Below are 19,426 nucleotides of genomic sequence, written 5' to 3' on the forward strand. Positions count from 1 at the left end.
AGGGGTGTACGAGGGTTGTGTTTTAGTTTCTGACCCACAGAGCATCAGATGTGTCCACTGCTCCCTCCTCCCCTTGCTGCCACCTAACAGATGCCGTTTGCCTTATCTGCGCAGACAGACCTCCCTCTGTCCTGTCGTGTAGCCCTGCCACATCCCGTCTTATCTACCTCGGCCCCTGCTCACCGACCTTCACATCCTATCTTACACGTCATGACTGGCACGGACGCTGCTGAATGGAACAACGGTGGCAGGAGCCTGTTTACAAGTCCCTGGGGTAGATCCCTGGAAGGATAATTCCTGGGTCACTTGACATTCTGATCGATGCGGTCTGATGGCCTCCCCCAAAGACCTTCCCCAAAGCCCCTGCCCAGCAGAGGATGAGTTTTCTTTACACCCTCCCCAACCTGGATGGAATCGCTCTTGAAGCTTCCGGCCAAGCCAAGAGATGAGGAGCAGGGTGCAGTGCCTTGGGGAGTCTGTGCTCCCTGGGAGCACAGGGGTCTGCCCTGGGGTCTCCTGCCTGCTGGGTTTCCTTCTTCCCCGAAGCACCACGGGCCGATTTGAGGGGTGTAAATAAAAGCCTCCCGCACCTCCCAGGGCTCCAGATGACGTCTCATCAAAGCGCTGGTAACCAGGGAGGCCCTGGGTCCCTGCGGCTCCCAAGGTGCCCGTGGGGGCTCAGAAGTGGCTGGGGCACGGCCAGTCCCCCCACTCACCTGGCCCAAGGGTGAGGCCCCCTCCTCACAAAGGCCGTCGTCCCTGAGGCTGTAGGGTGGGCCCCCTCTGGCCCTCTCCTCTTTTCTCTTGTGTTTCCGTTGCTGTCTTCAAGTTCAGTAACATATTTTTTGACCCCCTGCAGCATCTAATCTGTCATGAATTTCACCCGAGGTATTTTTAAAAATATAAAACATTGCATAGTTTCATCTTTATTAATTTTTAAAATTAATCCGTTTTGGCTGTGCCGGGTCTTCGTTGACCCCGTGCGGGCTTTACTCTAGTTGAGGCGAGAGGGGGCTATTCTTTGCCGCAGAGCTCAGGCTTCTCCTTGCGGTGGCTTCTCTTGTTGCGGAGCTCAGGCTCCAGGGCGCGGGCCCAGCAGCTGTGGCTCACGGGCTTAACTGCTCCATGGCCTGTGGGATCTCCCCCGACCAGGGATCAAACCTGTGTCTCTTGGCTCTCCTGCACTGGCGGGTGGGTCTGCCACTTTCTTTACCACGAGCGCCACCTGGGAAGCCCTTCCTTCCTTTATGACCAAATACCATCCTGAGGTCTGGATAGACCCCATTTTGTTTGTCCCTTCATCAGACGGTGGACATTTGATTTGGATGGTTTCCACTTTTTAGCTGTTTAGCTGTTTATGAATAATGAGAAATTATCGTTGTATGAAACACATTCTAGGCAAACATCTCCGTAGACTTATAACTCCAGCTCTTGATACCTGGGCCATTAGGACACCTGTGAAACCCCAACCCATTAGGGCGAGGAGGGCGTTTCAGGCTACCCAGCCAGCCTCTCACCCACCCCTGCCCCGGAGCTCACAGATGGGGAAACTGACACTCCAGCTGGCAGGTGATTTGCCCTTTCCAGTTCAAAGAACACTCACTCACAAACCAGTCGATCCTAAAGGAAATCAACCCTGAATATTCACTGGAGGGACTGACGCTGAAGCTGAGGCTCCAATACTTTGACCATCTGATTTGAAGAACCGATTCACTGGAAAAGATCCTGATGCTGGGAAAGATTGAGGGCAGGAGAAGGGAGTGGCAGAGGATGAGATGGCTGGATGGCATCACCGATTCAATAGACATGAGTCTGAGTGAACTCTGGGACATGGTGAAGGACAGGGAAGCCTGGAAGTGGAGCCTGGCAGGGGAGCCTGGCGTGCTGCAGTCCGTGGGGTCACAGAGTTGGACATGACTTGGCGACTGAACAACAGCCACAAAGATCAATGAAGGTAAAAAAAAAAAAAAAAAGATCAATGAAGGTGAGCTTTGTGTGGCTCCTGTGGGTCAGAGTGTGCCTTCACACACACAGTCTCATTGGGTGCCCGACCTCCCCCTTCTGAGGTGGCTCTTTTTATCCTCATTTCACAGATTTCTTCTTCCAGCAGTTATTTCCTGAACACTCCAGACTGTGAACTGGTGCTGGAGATGGTGAGCTGGGCAGAACGGTGCTCCTAGAATCTCAGGGAGGCACGAGCTACGGAAAATCTTCCGAAGGTAGGGTATGAATCCAAGACGGCCAGCGCCTCAGGAGAAGAGAGGTCTATGTCTCAGAGGCAGGAAACGGCAGAGCTGGGTAGGAACGCCCAGCTTCGAGGTCGCCCTGGGCTTCCTTTTTGGCCTTACTCCCCATCAGGAGGGAGAGGAAGGAGATGTCTGTGGGGGCGGTGTGGGCGCCCCGAGGGCTGAGGCTGGGAGCAGGCTGGGCCCCCAGGGGGCCTGGGACAGGGCAGCCGGGCAGGCCTCCAGCAGGTCACAGAGAACTGCCTCTGCCCGCAGAGCGTCCTTCCCTTGAGCTGCGGGCACGTCTCCACCTTCCAGACACACTGACCCTCCTAACTGTTGCTTGTCCACCCGTGAGGTCCAGCTGCCTTTGAAGATAAGGGCGGGGACACCTGGTGAAGGCGCGTTTCAGAGCCCTAACTGGGCTGTGCTAGTGGTCACTCCGCTTGTGCTCCAATTTGTATTTTCTATTTGTTTTTACATCATGTGTGTTTTGGGTAATTTGGGATCGCTCAGTTGCGTTCGACTCTTTGCAACCCCATGGATTACAGAGCCCATGGAATTCTCCAGGCCAGGATACTGGAGTAGGTAGGCGTTCCCTTCTCCAGGGGATCTTCCCAACCCAGGGATTGAACCCAGGTCTCCCTCATTGCGGGCGGATTCTTTACCAGCTGAGCCACAAGGAAGCCAGTATTTTGGGTACGTGGCCTTAAACTTGGTAGAAAGGAGGAAAAAGGGAGAGACAGAGAGAGAAACCGAGTAACAGAGAGGACAGTCACTCGAGAAGGCTGCAGCCACTGTGCCCCAAGAGGCGCCTCTTCCAGCTGAAAGGGGAGCTGCGCACAGTGGGGGCAGGGACAAGGCTTGTTTTGGGGTGCGTGGGCCGAGGTGGTTGATGAGCACTGAACCTTGGAGAGCCCTTGACAGCCCCCGCCCGCCGTGCCGGGGGAAGCGGGGGCCACCTCGGGGCTGCCGTCTCAGCCAAGCCGCAGGCGGGCTCAGAGCTGTGAGCTGTCCGCGGGCCGGCAGCGCGGACGGGGTGAGACCTGCCGCGGCGGTTTCCAGCCGCTGTGCTCATCGGTTCGTTCGCTGCTCGGGGCGGTTTCCTGTGGCTGCAGCGGCAGGGGCAGCTGCTCCTGGGGTGGGAGGAGCTCGGCTGGGCCCTGCTGGGGGGCTTGCAGGGAAGGAGGAGGGACAGCTCCCAGGAACCAGAGGCCTGAGACGGGGCTCGGCCCAGAGCTCCTCTCCTTTCCCCTCCTCCCCCGTCGCCGCTCCCTGATTTCTTCCGGCTTCCAGGCTGCCCTCCGCTGCCTTGTAAGCGAGCCCCGCTGGTCCCCAGCCTCAGGCTTTCTGGACCCGTCTGCAGGAGAGCCTCCTGGACAACGCTGGGTGCTGGGCGGCACACCTCCCCCAGGCCTTCACTTGCCCTGGACGCCCCCAGGATCCCCCAGTTACCCCCACCCCGCACCCCAACCCCCGCCCCAGGTCCCTTAGGACCCTCTTCCCTCCTCCCTCACGTGCTACGGCCTCCACTAGTCCCCAAGCTCTGTAGGCCCAACACTGATGCGCGGATTGAAAATACAGAGCCCCTGTAGACCGACCCCCTGCTCCCGTGATGAAGAGGAGGGGTGAGCCTGGGCCTTTCTGTGGCCTCTTGCCTGGAGGCTCCTCCACGTCACCTCCCCAGCCCCTGGCAGCTCCTGCTGTGTCCGCTGTTCCCATGGTCTGGTATTTTAGTGGCATGTCTTTTTGTCACCCGTGCTGGGGAGCCTGAGAGCCCAAGACCACCCAGTTGGGTGGCACCTTCCTGAAGCCCAGGGCAGGCCAGTCCCACTTTAGTGGCATGTGCACAGGTGCCCACTGGGTGCAGGGCCCAGGGCATGGTCTCCATGCCACAATGGTTTTAACTGGCACCTTCTAAGGCCAAGTCCAGCCCGGCCCAGCCCAGCCCAGCCAGGGATCAATCTTTGCCAAAAATGTGCTGATCCTGACCAAGGGGGATGACACAGATGGGGTTTAGACATGACCATTACCCACCAGGGGTCACGGAACAGAAGGCCAGCCAGCTGGGCACGACCAGCCTCCAGGAGAGAGACTTTAGTAAGTCCAAAGAGAACAAGAACAGAACCTGTAGCAAGAGGTTATAAAAGAGGGAGCTAATTAAAAGCCACCTTCAGGAAGCCCTTGCTCGTACCTGTTCCTGCTCCTGGTAGACAGAAAATCCGCACATCTGGTTTACTAGTTTTCTGAACTACATCATGTATATCATAGGAAAAAACACACTGGAAGGAAACGCATCAAAACCAACACAATACTGCGTATCAACTAGACTTCAATACCTAACCCCACCGCCCACCCCCTGCCCCAACCTTGACTCACAGCTCTGCTGCTACTGTGACATCAAAGGGAGTGTCCACTGAGGTGGTGTGTGTGGTGCAGGACATGGAAAACACCCAGATTTTCCTTAATGGGGGAATGGCTGGATCACTTGTGGCAAATCCATACACAGAAATACCACGGAAAGCATAAAAGGCACAGGTTAGAGCTATCTGGACCCACAGACCTGGAGGGGACACAATGATGGCAAAGAGAAAGTGAATTGCAGCCAAAGGTATGAAACCACTTTTGTGATGACAGAGGCTGGCAGCACTGATAAGCAGGTGCCTGTGGAGGCGTGCTGGAGGGTGAGGGGGTGAAGAGGGAGGAATGTGACTCTGGTTACCTGGAGGATGGGAAAGAGACAACTGCGGATTGGGAGAGAAAGCATGACATATCTACCGATGGGAACTGTAGAGCAGTCTAGGACATTGCTGCAAACATGTAAATATGGAACATGTACAGGAACGAGAACTAGATGGCATAAGTGAAGTTTAAAAAGACACCAATTTAAAAGCTGGGAATGCAAATTAAGTTTTGTTTAGCATTTACTTCAGTACGCCTTTTTCAGACATGCAAAAAAAAAGACGTCATTCAGTAAAAAGTTGTGAATGCAGACGAGGATAGCGTGGTCTATCGACACTCTGAACTGGATTTGAGCCCAAGCGTGCAGTGTCCGCCCAAGACCCAGTGGCCTCCAGGCCTGGCAGGCGTGGCAAGCTAAGGAAGGGGCCGTACCCGTGGCTCCTCTGTCTTATCAAGACGGGCCTCCTCTCTTGAGTGAGGTTTCTCCCTTCTGCATCCACCTCCCAGGCCGAGTCAGCGGCCTGCCTGCAGAGACCTGGAAGATGGACTGACCACGCTTTGTCAAATGCTATTCTGTGCTGAAAAAACAATCATTGACTAGCCCGGTGGTCCAGTGGCTAAGGCGCCACGCTTGGTCCCAATGTAGGAGGCCTGGGTCCAGCCCCCGGTCAGGGAACAAGAATCCACATGCCACAACTGAGCCCCGGGGCAGCCAAATACATAGTAAAACTGGACAAAAGTACCCCGTGCCCCACCTGACCGGGGTTAGTGTGATGGGTCGCCAGACCTCCTTCCTGGGCAGGCCCACCCCTCAGGGTTGCTCTGGAATCAGATCCTGCAGCTCTTGGGCGGCCTCCCGACCTCCGCTCTGGGAGAACAGTTAGGTGAGGCATTATCCGTCCTAGGAACCTAGGAATCTGCGGGCTTTCTGTCCGAGCAGCCCTGTAACCGTGGGGGGTCGTGGGGGCCTGCCTGATCCTGCCGTGCGCGGAGAAAGGAAACCAGAGAGCAGTCTGCACAAACATCTATTTACAAAAAAACCAAGTTACATATGATACAGGCTTTTTACACACAGTAGTTTAAACAATTATGTATTTTTACTACCAGAAAGAAAAAAAAAATGTAATAAACTAATCACTTTTGCTGTTTTTATACAATGTGACTGGTCATGCACGCTTGTTTTAAAACCTTTCGCTAAGTGCAAATACTAGACTCCTCTCTCCAGTTTTAAGGCAAGAACAGGACTGCTGCTGGGCAGGCTTTCGCTCTGGGGAGCAAGCCCAGCGGCCCGGAGGGGAAGGTGCCGGCTGCCTCTGGGACTGCTGTCCCCAGACAGGGGCTCATCTCTGCAGGTGTCCTGGCGTTAGTGTCTTGAGGCCACTGTCTGTCTTGTCAGATGAGGATGTCCCATCCGCCCCCCGCCCCCCCCCAGGATAGACCGCTTCTCCAGGAGACCGAGACCCAGGTGCTGCCTCTGGGACACAGGGACACCCACAGGCTCATTTAGCAGACATGTGGGGACTTAACGCTTGGTGATGGTGCTATGTCCGCTGACCTGCCAGCCACTCCACACCCCGGCTGGAGGAGGAACACTGGAAATTGGGTGCCCTTGGCTCAGAGAGGAAAGAGTGGTTCTCTAGCTGCCCTGTGTGGCCAAGAACTGGCAGAACTCGTCTCAAAAGATGAGCCTTGAGATTGGCCTCGAGGGACCATCATTCTGGTCTCCCTGTGCCAGGAGACCTCTACATGCCAGGTCCTAGGGCAGTCGCCGGACCACAGTGTCAGGGTGTCACATGACACCTGCCTGAGGTCTGCCCTTGCCTCTGCCCCAGGCCCTCCGTGGAGCCTGGCTCCCCCACTGGATGATGCATTGGGTCAGAGACCTAGAAGGTTCCGGCGGGCTGGGGTGAGACTGTCACTAGTTGGGCAGGCAGACGCCTGGGGTCGCCCTTTCCATCTGGTAGGATACCTGTGGGTAGTTCACGGCTCTCAGAGACCCTCCTGTGGGGAAGCGGGGGAACGTGCCTTCCAGGTACGGGAAGAAACCCTGTGGCTGCACCCCGAGGGGCAGGGACGGGGAGTCAGGCAGGGAGGGCCTCCTGGCAGCAGAGGGTTGGTGTGGCCTCTCCTCAGGCACTCGCCCCCCTCAAGCCCAAGGAATCCCCTATCTGCAAAGCCCAAACCCAGAGAAAACAGCAAGGATGGGCAACTCGGCTCACCACGTCTCCAGTTTAATCTCTGAAAAACAGCTGAGGCTGGTGGCAGAGGGCGACCAGACATGGAGCGTGTCCCCTGCACCGAGGTCTGTGTGTGCTCCGGGAGCCCACACCCATCAGAGTATCACCAAGAGAACGGAGGCCAACACCAGGGGCCGCAGCTCCACACGCAGGCTAGAGTGTGGTGACATGCTGCAAAGCGCATGCCCGGGTGCCACGAGACACCCGGCTGGGGCTGGACAGCAAAACGCCACAGGCAGCGTGGCGGGGGCTCCCAAACAAGCCCACAGCTGGACTCTCCTGACTTCAGGACAGGTCCCCTGCCCCTGGGGACAGCCAGTGCCCCCGCCACACCTTCGGGGAGAACCTGGGGGGTGGCAAACGTGGCTCCTAGGAGAGCCACCAGGCTCTGTCACAGCTACCTCAGAAAGGCCTTGTGTTTGGCGAAGATTTCGGGACTCCCCACCATCAACTACCAGACATGGGGTAGGTAATAAGAATTGAGGGAAACTCGAGTAGGCCACGGCAAACTGAAAACTGAGTAAACAGCACACGTTTCTTCAGATAAACCACAAACATCCCATTGCGTGAAATGGCTCTCTGGGGTCTCATCTGAGAGGGCCAAAGAGGGAAGGAGACCCTGGAACTCCCATGGCAGAGGGGGCCTGGAGGACACACTCCACAGCCTGCCCCTAAGCGGTGCACCCAGGCCTGTGGACATTGCTCAGTCACCCCCTCATTGGGAGCAACTGGTCAGGGTGGCGGGGCACACCTCACGCTGGGCTGGCCTCGGAGTGGGCGACGGGAGAACCAGGCCCTCCAGACCCAGGTCCAGTCTCGCGGCTCTCGAAACTGCGCTGTTACTTCACTTTATTATGGGCCACACTGCTGCGGTGAGGAAGGCTTACACGGTTTTTAACTGACCGACTTTCGTCTGCCAGGGGCTGGGGATGGAGGCAAACATTTCCCTGCATCTACTCCTGCAGGGATATGAGTGACAGACGGGTGCCCTGTGGCCAGGGCCCCCACCTTGCAGCTAGAACGGCAGGACTCTTCAGGAAGAGGGCTTCACTGCCCCTGATCTCTGCCCAGCGAGTACCAGACCAATCCTCATGGGCACCCACAGGGTACCACCACCTGCTGGTCACTCTTGAAGGAGCGGTGGCCCTTCTCAGGAAGAAATCCCACCCACCCTCCCGAGAGCCAAGTCCACCACCCCTTCTTGGCAGGCCCAGCACAGCCATTGGCCTGGGTGGGGGTGGGAAGAAGCATCTACATCCAGCCTCCACTGCCAGGAGCTCAGCAGGGCTCCCTGGAGGGGCAGGGCCCAGGCGTCAGAAGCGATGCCGAGGCTGGGGGCCAAAGTGCATGGGCAGGTTGTGCTCCAGGGGCACGTGGATGGGGGCAAATTCGTAGTTAACACGCATGTTGGGCAGGGGCGGCACGTAGGGCGCCGGGATGGGGCCCATGTTGAGGGGGAAGTTGTTGAACATGGGCCGGACGGGCGGCAGGGGGAAGGGCGGGTGCACAAAGGCGTAGGGGGCCATCTGCGGCTGGTGCAGGTTCTGGGGCACCAGCCTCAGCAGGGCCTCGGTCCTCTGCACCTTCTCGGGAGGCTTCTCCAAGGGGGGCCCGATGCGTTTGAAGGTGTTCTCTGAAAAGGAGGCGGGATTTAGTCGAGAGAAGAGTTAACCCCACTGTGTGCAGAACTGCTGGGGACCCAGCAGAACTGCAGGCTAAGTGCCTGGAGCAGGAGGTCAGGCCAGGCACCGCCGACCTTCCTTCTTCCCAGTGGACACAGGAAGGGTGGCCAGGCCAAAATAAGGCCAACTGAAGTCCCCAAAGCAGCATGCACGCACGGGTGCAGCCCCCTGCCCAGCAGTCACCAAGGACAAAACCACACGTACCTGTGAGCATCAGAGCCCACAGGGGTCTCCTGAGGGGAAGGTGGCTCATATCAGCTCTGAACAGGTGGAGCTGGTGTGGGAGCATCTCTTTTAGAGCCAAGGCCTGGGTGGCCACTTACAGGAGCTCCGTACCCTTCCTCCAACCTCAGAGGGACCTCCTGTCTTTTTCAGTTGGCTTTGGCTCCTGTTTGCTTCCTAAGTTCAATCTCACCAGCTGGGACCTACCTCCCAGCCTTCACAGGGCTGCTAACACTGCCTCTAAACTCTCAGGACCTTTCCCAGAGGCAGCTGGACCTGTGGGTGGGGTAGACTGGGGCCTGCCTGAGGGACAGCCCTCCCTGGGGGTCCCTGGTAGGTAGAGGGCCGAGATTCCCACAGCAGCAAGCAGTGGGCGTCCTTTCCTCCCTGTGGATACGGACTGCTTGGGCGCAGGGCCTGTCCTGGGGAGAACTTGCCTCCATTCTTTCTTTTCTGTTCCTCTTCGGCCTCCTTTTGGATTTCCTCAATTAGCTTCTCGTCATCTTCCTAGAAGAAAAGCAAATGATGACAAGTTTGCTCTCAGCCAGCTCCATGCAGGGCTCAGGCCCTGCTGGGACACACAGGAGGCCATGGGTCTGCACAACCCTTGTTCCCAGGTCTCCAAGAGCTTTCTTCCTTGATCGCCAGATGGTGCTCCAGTGAGGCTGGGACAGAGAGCGGGCCTGGGCAGGGCAGATGGCCATCTAGGGGCCGGGTTGAGAGCCTGCTCCGTTCACTCAGCTGAGGGTTAAGATCTTGGTGGAGGGCTGATAACCCAAGGGCTTGGGATGGGCTGAGTCTGGAGTGGACAGGGCCCGAGGAGCTTTAGATCTTGAGTCTACAAGCCCTGAGCACAGAAACCCTTCTGCACAAAGCACACAAGTCTTGCCGACTCCCTGAACTGGGCCAGACAAATGACCATGCCAGCCTGCTGACCCTGAAGCTGGCTCTCAGCTTCTAGTCAGCGGTGGGCGACAGACAGAGCAACCCCCTGCCCACAGAGCACTGGCTGGGCCATGAGGAAGGCACAGCAGTTTAGGAACAACTCCCCGCCAGACTCAAGCTCGGGAGGCCTGCCTCACTAAGGGGCGACTCAGATGTGGATGGAACCAGCCTGGGGACAGGAGCCGAAGAGGGCTCTGGGCACAGGCAGACACGTGGGCTTCACCAGGGACGCTCTGGGGTCCCTGCCACGCACGGTTCCCCCACCTCCAGCTGCCCCAGGCCTATCCTGTGCAACGCGCTGGGGTTCGACCCGCTCCTCGGCAGCCCTGCAGAAGGGCTGGGGCTGAGAGGACACTCACTGGACTGAACACCCATCAGCACAGTGCAGGTCTTTGCTGCTAGCCACAGGGCTGCCACTGCACCGGCATGGCCACGGGACTCACGCCCACCCCGGGAACTGGGGCTGGACGAGGAGCAGAGTGGACGCTGCAGTCCCAGCCTGACCAAATTGAGTGACAGGCAGGCGTGCTCTGTCTCCTGGGGTTCAGCAGCAGCCTCTCCAAGAGTCCAGGGCAGTCAGGCTGGGAAGGAGTAAGGAGAAGGGCAGGGGTGCCCAATATGGGGCGGGGAAGTCCGCTGGAATTGAGCGCTGCCCCAGATGAGGCACGAGACAAGGCCTGGTGTGGTCTGGGCTGGAAAACTCGTCAGTGGTTAACTGATTTTTCACGCCAACTGGATGCTGCCTGGCTGACATCACCCGTCGAACTTCGGGGATGTGAATGGAGGCGATGTGAAGAACACCTGGAACCCTCGGACCAGAGGAGAGCTTGGAAGTCTCACCGTGGAGCTGGGCCGTGGGCAGTTTACTAAGGTCACAGCCAAGATGGTCACTTGTGACTTCAAACAGTTTCAGCCCTGCCATGATCCCGGAGCTACAAGGGTCACTTCCTCGGTGTGCATCTGACACCTACTCTACAAAAATCTAAGACGTGGCCACCCAGCCTCTTTGCAAACACCCCAGGTGAGGAACCGTACTGCCCCGAGTAACACAGCAGGTGTTGGTGGACGCAGACTAAAGGTCTCCATGTGAAGGTCAAGATAAATTCTACTTATCTAGGCTACGCGCTGGCCAACACCTGCATTTTGTTGCCAGTGGCCAGCCTAGGAAGAAAGATTAAGAAAAGAGTCATCTAGAAGAATGGAACGTGGGAGAACTGTTGCTCTGCCCTGCACTGAGAGGCCTGGGCCCGCACATCCCTGAACACCCGAGTCTCTTCTGTGAAACTGGCTGCTGTAAGGACTGCATGCGCTTAGTGTGTAAAAGACCCAGCACAGAGCAAGCGCTCCTCATCAACAGGAGGAGAGCCGGCAAAAACGCCAGGGATAAAGGTTTCAGAAAGATGGAAAGTTTCAGAAAACCCCTAGAGAGCTACTTTGATGGTTCCCTGCCCCTGTCGTCTGACTTGAAAACGTGGCAGGTGTAGGAATTCTTTCAGTCAGTAATGTGTACTGAGCGTGCTGGATGCACGGCTCAGAATAAGGGAGACCTGGCCCCTTCCCCAGGGAGCTTATATGGTTGTGCTGCGAACAGTTCCAGCTGGCATTCCATTGTGGTCTTCTCCGTGGGCTTCAAGAGGACTTTCACAGCACTGCAGACCAGCCCGAGCCCACCCCCTCTTCCTCCTCAGACTCTCACTTGTCAGGGTAAATGAAGAATGAGGGGTGCTTTCTGAGGAGAGACCCCAGGTCTCTTACAGCACTGTAAATGGTATGGACGTGCAGGGCACCTGCCACATGTTTATCAACACCAAGTCTCCTGTGATAAATCCGAATGCTCCTGGTACAAGTTCGCCCCTGAATAAATAAATAAATGGTGTGAGGCACTTGCATAGTGAGTGTGAGCCGAGCTTCCTGAGACAGGTCTGCCAGCTCCGGACGACAGGACGGCCGGGCCACGCGCTGGCCGGGACTGCTGGGCCGGCACTGGGAGCTCCACAGGAGCTGCCGCGAGGCTGAGCTCGGTGCCGTCTGGGAGCCACCTGGAGCCTCCTTCCTTCCTACCTTTGCTCCGGTCACTCTCCTGATTGCTAAGTGGACTCAGGACCGTTTGTCCTCAAGTTCTGGCATTCCCTGGTTGGAGAGTGCTCTTAAGAGTCTAAATACAGTCTGTATTTCACCAGAAAATGCCAGCACTCAACTATTTTGAGCAGTGATTGTTATCATAAATAACGAGTAAATTGTCAGTTATACCTAGAACATGGGTTAGGTGTTTCAGATTTCAACTTTTTCCAACTGGTTGGAGTCACAGGGCACTATGTTTAGAAACTAAGAACTAAAACACTTTTCAGTATTTTTTTTTAAAGAAAAAAATTACGTTTTCAGCCAAATATGTTAGACTCTAAGGCAGAAGATTTTTCACTTCATCTGGGGTGGAATTCCCTTCCATAAGCACTTTCCCTTGGGCCCTTAAAATTCCTCACGAGTTAAGACAGGCTGAATTGTACACTTCAAAAACGTACTTTATACATATTTTACCACAACTTAAAAAATTAATAATGTTAAAGAAGAGAGAAGGCAGGTTTGGGGTTGATTCCGAGATAACACATGAAGACTGGCCCTCATCAGAACACTCCTGGGTTTGGGTAAGCGGCACGTGGGGCTACTGAGGCTTTTCTAGGGGTGAGCTCCCTTGGGAAACACTCCAGGCACCCCAAGTGTTGTCATTCAGTCATTAAGGACAGTGGTGAAGAAGGCTTGACCTTCTGCAGAGCTAGGGCACACCTAGGCTGCTGGAGACTGGGAACAATGGGAGGGAAAGATGCTGAGGGGGCCGGGGGTGGGTGGGCTGGATCACAGAATGAACTGTCCTTCAGCCCCCACAGGGGCTGAGTCACTGACAGGAAATCCAGTGGGATGGAGGGCTCGCTCGCTCCCCCCCCCCCAACTAGGGAATTTTATCTTAAACAGCATTGGCTTCCTAACAGAAAAGCAGTTGGCATGATGGAAGAACTTGAGGCTCCACACACCTTGGCCTGGAGACCCCTCTGGTAGACCCAGCACGACCCAAGCTGGGGTCTAATCATTTCCATAGCAGGTTTACTGTGAGAAGTAAATGACCTCACCTTTATAAAGTGCCAAGCACAGTGACATAAGAACATTAACACTTACTGAGTGCTTACTATGTATCAGCCCCTGTGCTAAGCACTTCACAAACATTTCTTAACGCGAAAAGTTTGGTACTACTGAGTAATCCCCATACTACAAATAAGGAAACTGAGGCACACACTGTCAGTTTTGAATCCAGACCTTGCAATCTCAAACCCTCTCAAGAGCTCTTGAGAGCTCTCAAGCACTTAAACCACCCGTGTTTGAACAAAAGCTTCTGGAACACTGGGACTGGAGGCAGTGTGACTGCCTGCCCTAAGAACTGTCAGAGGTGACTATTTTTAGGCCCTGCTTTGTTCTACAAAGAGTGTATCTTGCCCTCTTTGAAATATAAGAGAGTTCCTTCTCTTTGGGATGGACACAACTCTGAAATCTTCTTTCTCTACTAAATAAAAGAACGGAACAGGGCAAAATAAAATACCTCTATTCAAGGTGGTGAACAGCCAGTACAGCAGGGAGGGAGACCCTTCCCTGAAAATTCTGATTTTTCTTGAGGTCTGCTCACCCAGGAGTGCCTGTGACACCACTTGAAACATCAGATCTCTGACTGGCCTCTGAGACCCTCTCACCCACAGCAGAAGCTGGGAGCTCAGGGAACCCACAAGCCAGGAACCGAACGTGCAGGCCAGGCTCCATCACCAAGGCCACAGGACTCACTAGCTCATGGTAACAGAGTCGCTTATCGCTCCTGACCAGGGTGCTGTTTCAGGCCATCTCCGCATGTCCTTGCCTTGCTGACACGGTTCCTCATGAGGCCACCAAGTTACCTGTATACCTTGGGGTCCCATGGGATTTTCTCCCTATGCCACAAAAGGCCAGGGTTTTGATTCTCACACACATTAAAGCCATCTTGGGAAAAAGAGTTTAAAAAAACACAAGTAAATCTCACCAAGTTATCTCAGCAGAGAACACCTAGGAAGAGTTTGGCCTAATTCCCTCTGGCTGTTTCTGTATCCATATCTCACTTGCAAAACCTGAGGTTCCCAGTGCTGCACACTCGGATTCCACTTGGCTATGTGTGCGCTGCTCTCGCTCACACACGCCTGCACACCACGTGTCTCTCCCGGCCACGAGGAAACAGGCTCTGCAATGCAGTTACAGGCTGAAGGTCACCACGTAAGTGGTGAGGAGTGAGACCGGGACCAGGGTGCCCCTCCTGGGCTTCCTGTCCCCAGGGGGCCTGGGCAGGTCTGGACTCTGCAGGCAGGCGGGGGCTGAAGCCTTGGGAGTGAGCGTCAGCGCCGCTCTGACTGCTCCGCCCAACTGGGGGTGGAGGCTGAACCGCGCCGCCTCGAGACCTGAGTGCCCCTCCACACCCTGACTGTCAGTGGGGAACTGTGGGAGGAACAGACCGCTCTGCCCAGATCACCACACTTGACACCTCGACAGGCCCTAGTGAGAGGCTATCTAAGGCAACATGCCCACCCCAGCATTCCTCTCTGTGGCCTTTGGCTCAGGGCTTAATGATGGACCCTACAGGCCTTCTCTGCCTTCTTTCTGCCCCCTCCTAACCTTGGTGAAACCTTTCAAACAGATCCACAAAATGGGCACATAAGCAAGTCTCAGACTGAGTGTAACGAAACAGCAGGCTTGAGTAAAGTGACTCTACAGCATTTCCATCACTACTCATGGCCACACTGGGAGGGGAACCCAGACGCCCCCCCGCCCCTGCCCCACATGCAATGAGAATGCAATGAGAACAGGGAAGAGAACACGTCTGGTGCTCGTGGTGGGCCAGCACACCTCAAACAAGGTGCTGAGGACAAAGGATCAAAGCAGAGAGGGACACGGCGTTTCAACGCCCAGCAGATCTGGAAGAACACTTTATATAAAGAAACGGAGCGGCTGCATCTTAACAGGGGGAGGGTTTTGTTTCCTTCCGCTGAATTCCTCTGAGCTCAGCAAGATACAGAAATGCTGGCCTAACCCGGAAGACTCTGACGCGCCTGCCTCACATGGTGGGTGGGGAGTGAGGCGAGCGAGAGCATTCGGGGGCTGGCAGTGGGCGGCCTCTCCCAACACCAACTCAGCATGCTGGCAGCTGGCAGGAAGTGAGGGAGAAAACCAGAGAGGCTTTCATGAAGAAAAACAACCCCAAGCCCCAACTCCTTAAAATGTGTCCCCCAGCAATGAAGCCCTACAGCTCTCCCCATGGAGCAGGGTCTGGATGGGAGAAAATGGAGAGAACCTGCAACTGGTTAAAGGGAAGAAGAGAAGGTTTCCACCCATCAGATATTGACAACAACTGCCACCACAGGCTGGAGGTTCGTCAAGTAGATGTCTGAGCACTTAGTGCGAAGCTGTTCTTGTGAAGCTTTTAAACTCATTTAACTTTTTTTCCCCTTAAAGAGGGGACTGAGAATTATATGTCAACTGCTGCTCCCCTCCTGCCATTTTGGGAGTGAGGCTGGGGCTGGGATCCAGGTCATGTGTGGCCACAGCTGTTGTTAATAAACTTGCAATGATTTCATAAAAGACTTCCAAAGAGCTGAGGATTTAGTTTCAAATTATTCCCAGATCGGCTGCAGATCGCCAAGCAACACCAGACCCTAACCCCCCAGCGCCAGCTGTCCCCCTGCAACAGGAAATTGGGGGGAGGAGGGTGCAGTGCATCCAGGCACCACGTGCTGTGCAGCTGGGGTCTGGAAAGGCAGGGAGGGGGCGCGGAGGAGGCCCGGACAGTGCGCCGGGGAGGAGAGAAGGCTGGACGGCTCTCGGCTGGTTCTGTGAAGACCTCCTTGGGTCAAAGAGGCCTGGAACCCAAACCTCTCTGTCGAGCGCTCCCTGGCTGGAACCTGGAGGCGCATGGAATGTGGCCATGCTGTAACTCCTGTCAGGCTCAAGTGCGCAGCCTGGGGCCTGCTGGCGGGTGCTGAACATGACCCAGGCCAACAGGCCGTGTCGAATGGACTGAGCCACACTGCTAGCCTCCTTGGTGCCGTCCTCGGGTCACCTCAAAACTGACTGGGGACACTGTCGAGGCCCCTTTCTACATGTGCAACTTGCTCACTGAGGGCCTACCCCTCTATGGAGGCCTGCCTGCTTCGCTGGGCTCAGGGACCTGTGGGCAGCTACTGGCCAGCTCCTGTACTTGTGACCTCTCTCGCTCCAGAGCGCGGAGACTTTGGGACTGGAAGGAGCTAACATCTGCCTGAAGACCTGAGCTTGCATCCTGGTTTTAACAAGTGACCCGAATCCTGTTCCTCATCTGTAGGATAAGAAAGTGTTCCCGCCCCCATGATGTAACAGCAACAACAGTATTTAGACATGAGGTTCACCTTACCATCTTGTTTCTTCTACAGAAGAAAAGTTTTAAAAGTTAAGGAAAAAAACACTGAAACTAAAAATGAGTTATCGACCTAAAGTCTGGAATATCTTTCTGAAGATATTCCCTAAAAGGCTCTCCACCTTTCACTCCTCAGCCCTGACACACTTTTACTTCCTCTTCTTTTCCCGGCCACTCAAACCAAAGTCTCCAAGAAGCCCGGTGCCCTCAGTGCCCCTGACCCGTCAGGAAGACAGATGCTGTCCAGGCTGGGTGCTGCTGGAGCCAACTGAGGGCAGAGGGCCGGTGGGTAGCTCTGTTTAAGATGTGGAGAGGACAGAAGACCTGAAATCAACACAGGCCACTTTTTTTATTTTTTAATCTGGCTGCACCACACAGCTTGCAGGATCTTTTGTTCCCCAACCAGCGAGTGAAGCCGGGCCCTTGGCAGTGGGAATATGGAGCTCTACCTACTGAGGATGCCCCATGCCACACTTTACTGACTACAATCTTCTGCAAGTTTCCACATTTACACAACTGGGATGATACAGCTGCCTTCGAGCAAAGTCACAGAATTAAATATATTAACACATATTAATGTCAGGTTCAATCCACTGCAGGTTTAGGAAAAATAAATAAAGTCTCCTGACCAAATGGCTAGGCGATAATGGTGCCAAATTGTAAACTGGTTGTAAAAGCCCTAGGGTTTTACTTGAACTGAACATGCCTCAAATTCTTATATTTAAAAAACAAAGAAGTTGTAGAGAACAATTCTCTGCAGTTTTGGGTAGCCAAAACCCAAGATAAAACCAACTTTGTTTTGTATTTAAAGAGAAAATGCTCTTATGAATTTTGTCCCACTTCTAGAATCCAGCCTGCCAGGTGACTGCTCTGAACACGGCTTCTAACAGTAAGGTGTAACTTGTTAACCCCATTAGGTTACCACTCATGGACAAGAAAAAAGCACATTTGGGTCCAGTAAAGTCCCAGGGCAACCCATCCCCCACTGCAAAATAATGTCTATTCATTTACAGGTTGTGATTTGGCTGTGCATTCTGACCCCTAAACTAGAAAACTGTGGTTTGTTGTGACTGGCTTGCTTCTGTTACTTTTTTCCTTCCTAAAAAGACAACTTGTTTTACAAGACTCTTGGTTGAATGTTTTGAGCTTATTTTCAACAACTAACAGATAACTGACAGCTCTCTAATATGGAGTTAGTTCAGTTCCCAAGCAATCCGTAGTCATTAAGGACAGAAACTCAACTTCCCTCCAAACCACGAAGGGGTAACTCCCTCACGGACAATGCGAGCTTCTTCCTGGCCCTGCTGGTTGATTAAGCCGGAGAGCAGGGTGGACGACAGGGCATCCTTTGTTTCCCTGAACTTCTGAATGGCTTTGTGTTCCCAGAAGCCCTAACAGATGCTGGGCTGGAATTCAATCGGTCTCCTGGTGAGAATCAAGGAGACGGGGCTGATCCCAGTTTTGATGGGAACAGGACAAGTGGAACAAAATCTCTGGCTGTGGCTGCCCGAGCAAATCGCAGGGATTTGTGTTGGCCTGACCTTCCTTTCAAACTTTATTTTGAGCAAATACAGAACCTTTCTCAGGGTAGAAGGCACCACAAGAAAACGCAGGGCAGTTGCATGCTGTGGCGCCCAAACACGGCAACAGGAGGAAACCTTCATAATCACATCCACGTGTGGGGAGAAAAGAGGTGGCGGGAGAAGCAAGAATGAGAAGGAGCAGAAAGGAAAGCTGGGCTGAGAGGAGGCTAGACCGCCGGCCGCTCACCCTCCTGCACGCGGCCACTCCCACGCTGCTCTTTGTTTCCGGAGAGGAGCCTAGGAAATGCTTCCTAAGAGCTCCAGCTGAAGAAAAAGACCTGATTTCTTCACCAAGTTCCTAGAGATGCTCAGGCACCCAGCTGCTGGCTGGCTGGGACCCAGGAAGCGAGTCAGTGAACGGCCAGGTCCGGGGAGGGGGGTTTTGCTACAAGGCAGCGTGGGGCACTCTGGAGAGCACATCCTACTGCGCCCGCACCTCCCCCCGCTCAACCACCAACAGGAGGGTGACGGTCTCGCTCCAAAGTCACCCCTTAAGTTGATTACTTCCTCAGCGACAGGAGGGTAGGCTCGCTAAGGGTCTTGCTGGGTCACGGGGCTGTAGAGTGAGGACCGTTCCCGGGTTCCTCAGCCTAGTTTTCCACCCGGGAAGGGGACTATTCCTGACGTGCAGATACGGGATTTTCAAGAGTACTCAGTGCTTTTCTGAACCTGTGGGGAGCTCTGAGGAAGAGGCCGCCAGCCTGGTTTGCCGTGGCTTTCAATAGGGGCTGGCCCAACACCCCAGCACCTTTTCTTACTAGGGATGCTGGAGATGTTCTACATCAGGGTAAAGACTGGTAGCTAGCAAGACTTTCATCTTGGACTTATAAAGTCCTAGCTTGAACTAGGACTGTTTTAGATTTGGATTAATGGTCAATCTTTAAAAACTGGAAGATTTCACATTAAAATACAGATTTCTAACCTCTCTGGGGAAACAGAAGCCATGGTAACACTGAGCACAGTCTCATCTGGCAACGAACTATGGGGGCCAAGTAGCAGCCCCGTAGATGGTGTCCGTCTCTCTCTGCGCCACAGCCCCCACATCCTGCTGTCCCGCAGTCCTGGCCTAGTCAACATTCACCATCGTTTACGTTCCTGCCCCTGGGCTAACTTGGGTCCATGACCCCATCTACTCGCTATTTGTGTTCATGGAAGTCTTTCCACGTTTTCCTTTTTCCCTCTCTCCACGTTGTTATAGACAGATACACTGCATCATCACTTTTTACAGCTATATGCCGTACTGGGCCATCCACCACTGTACTCAGTCAGGAGGGAGAGAGAAACATCTGTTATGTCTAAGCCACTGTTATTTCTGGGCTTTCTCTTACCCACATCCAAATTGATCTTTATTACTATAGGGGTATTTACTGATTTCTAAGTCAGTCATATTACTCTTTAC

General features: G+C 54.5%; 1 protein-coding gene across 5 annotated transcripts in view; it reads right to left on the minus strand.

Annotated features, from left to right (window-relative positions):
- Window positions 1-5,918: 5,918 nt before the first annotated feature.
- The window catches only part of RNF216 (ring finger protein 216), a 114,119-nt gene continuing 100,611 nt past the window's right edge, over window positions 5,919-19,426 (minus strand). For all 5 annotated transcript variants that reach the window (XM_081552780.1, XM_081552777.1, XM_081552778.1 and 2 more), the window contains 2 exons: window positions 9,486-9,555; window positions 5,919-8,777 (listed from right to left, as the gene is read on the minus strand). In XM_081552780.1, the coding sequence (XP_081408906.1) occupies window positions 8,458-8,777; window positions 9,486-9,555 (390 nt within the window). In that variant the 3' untranslated portion in view covers window positions 5,919-8,457. The remainder of the gene's footprint in view (window positions 8,778-9,485; window positions 9,556-19,426) is intronic.

This window comes from Giraffa tippelskirchi, chromosome 13 (assembly GCF_054371585.1).
Source record: "Giraffa tippelskirchi isolate mGirTip1 chromosome 13, T2T-mGirTip1v1.2.pri, whole genome shotgun sequence".
NCBI lineage: Eukaryota > Metazoa > Chordata > Mammalia > Artiodactyla > Giraffidae > Giraffa > Giraffa tippelskirchi.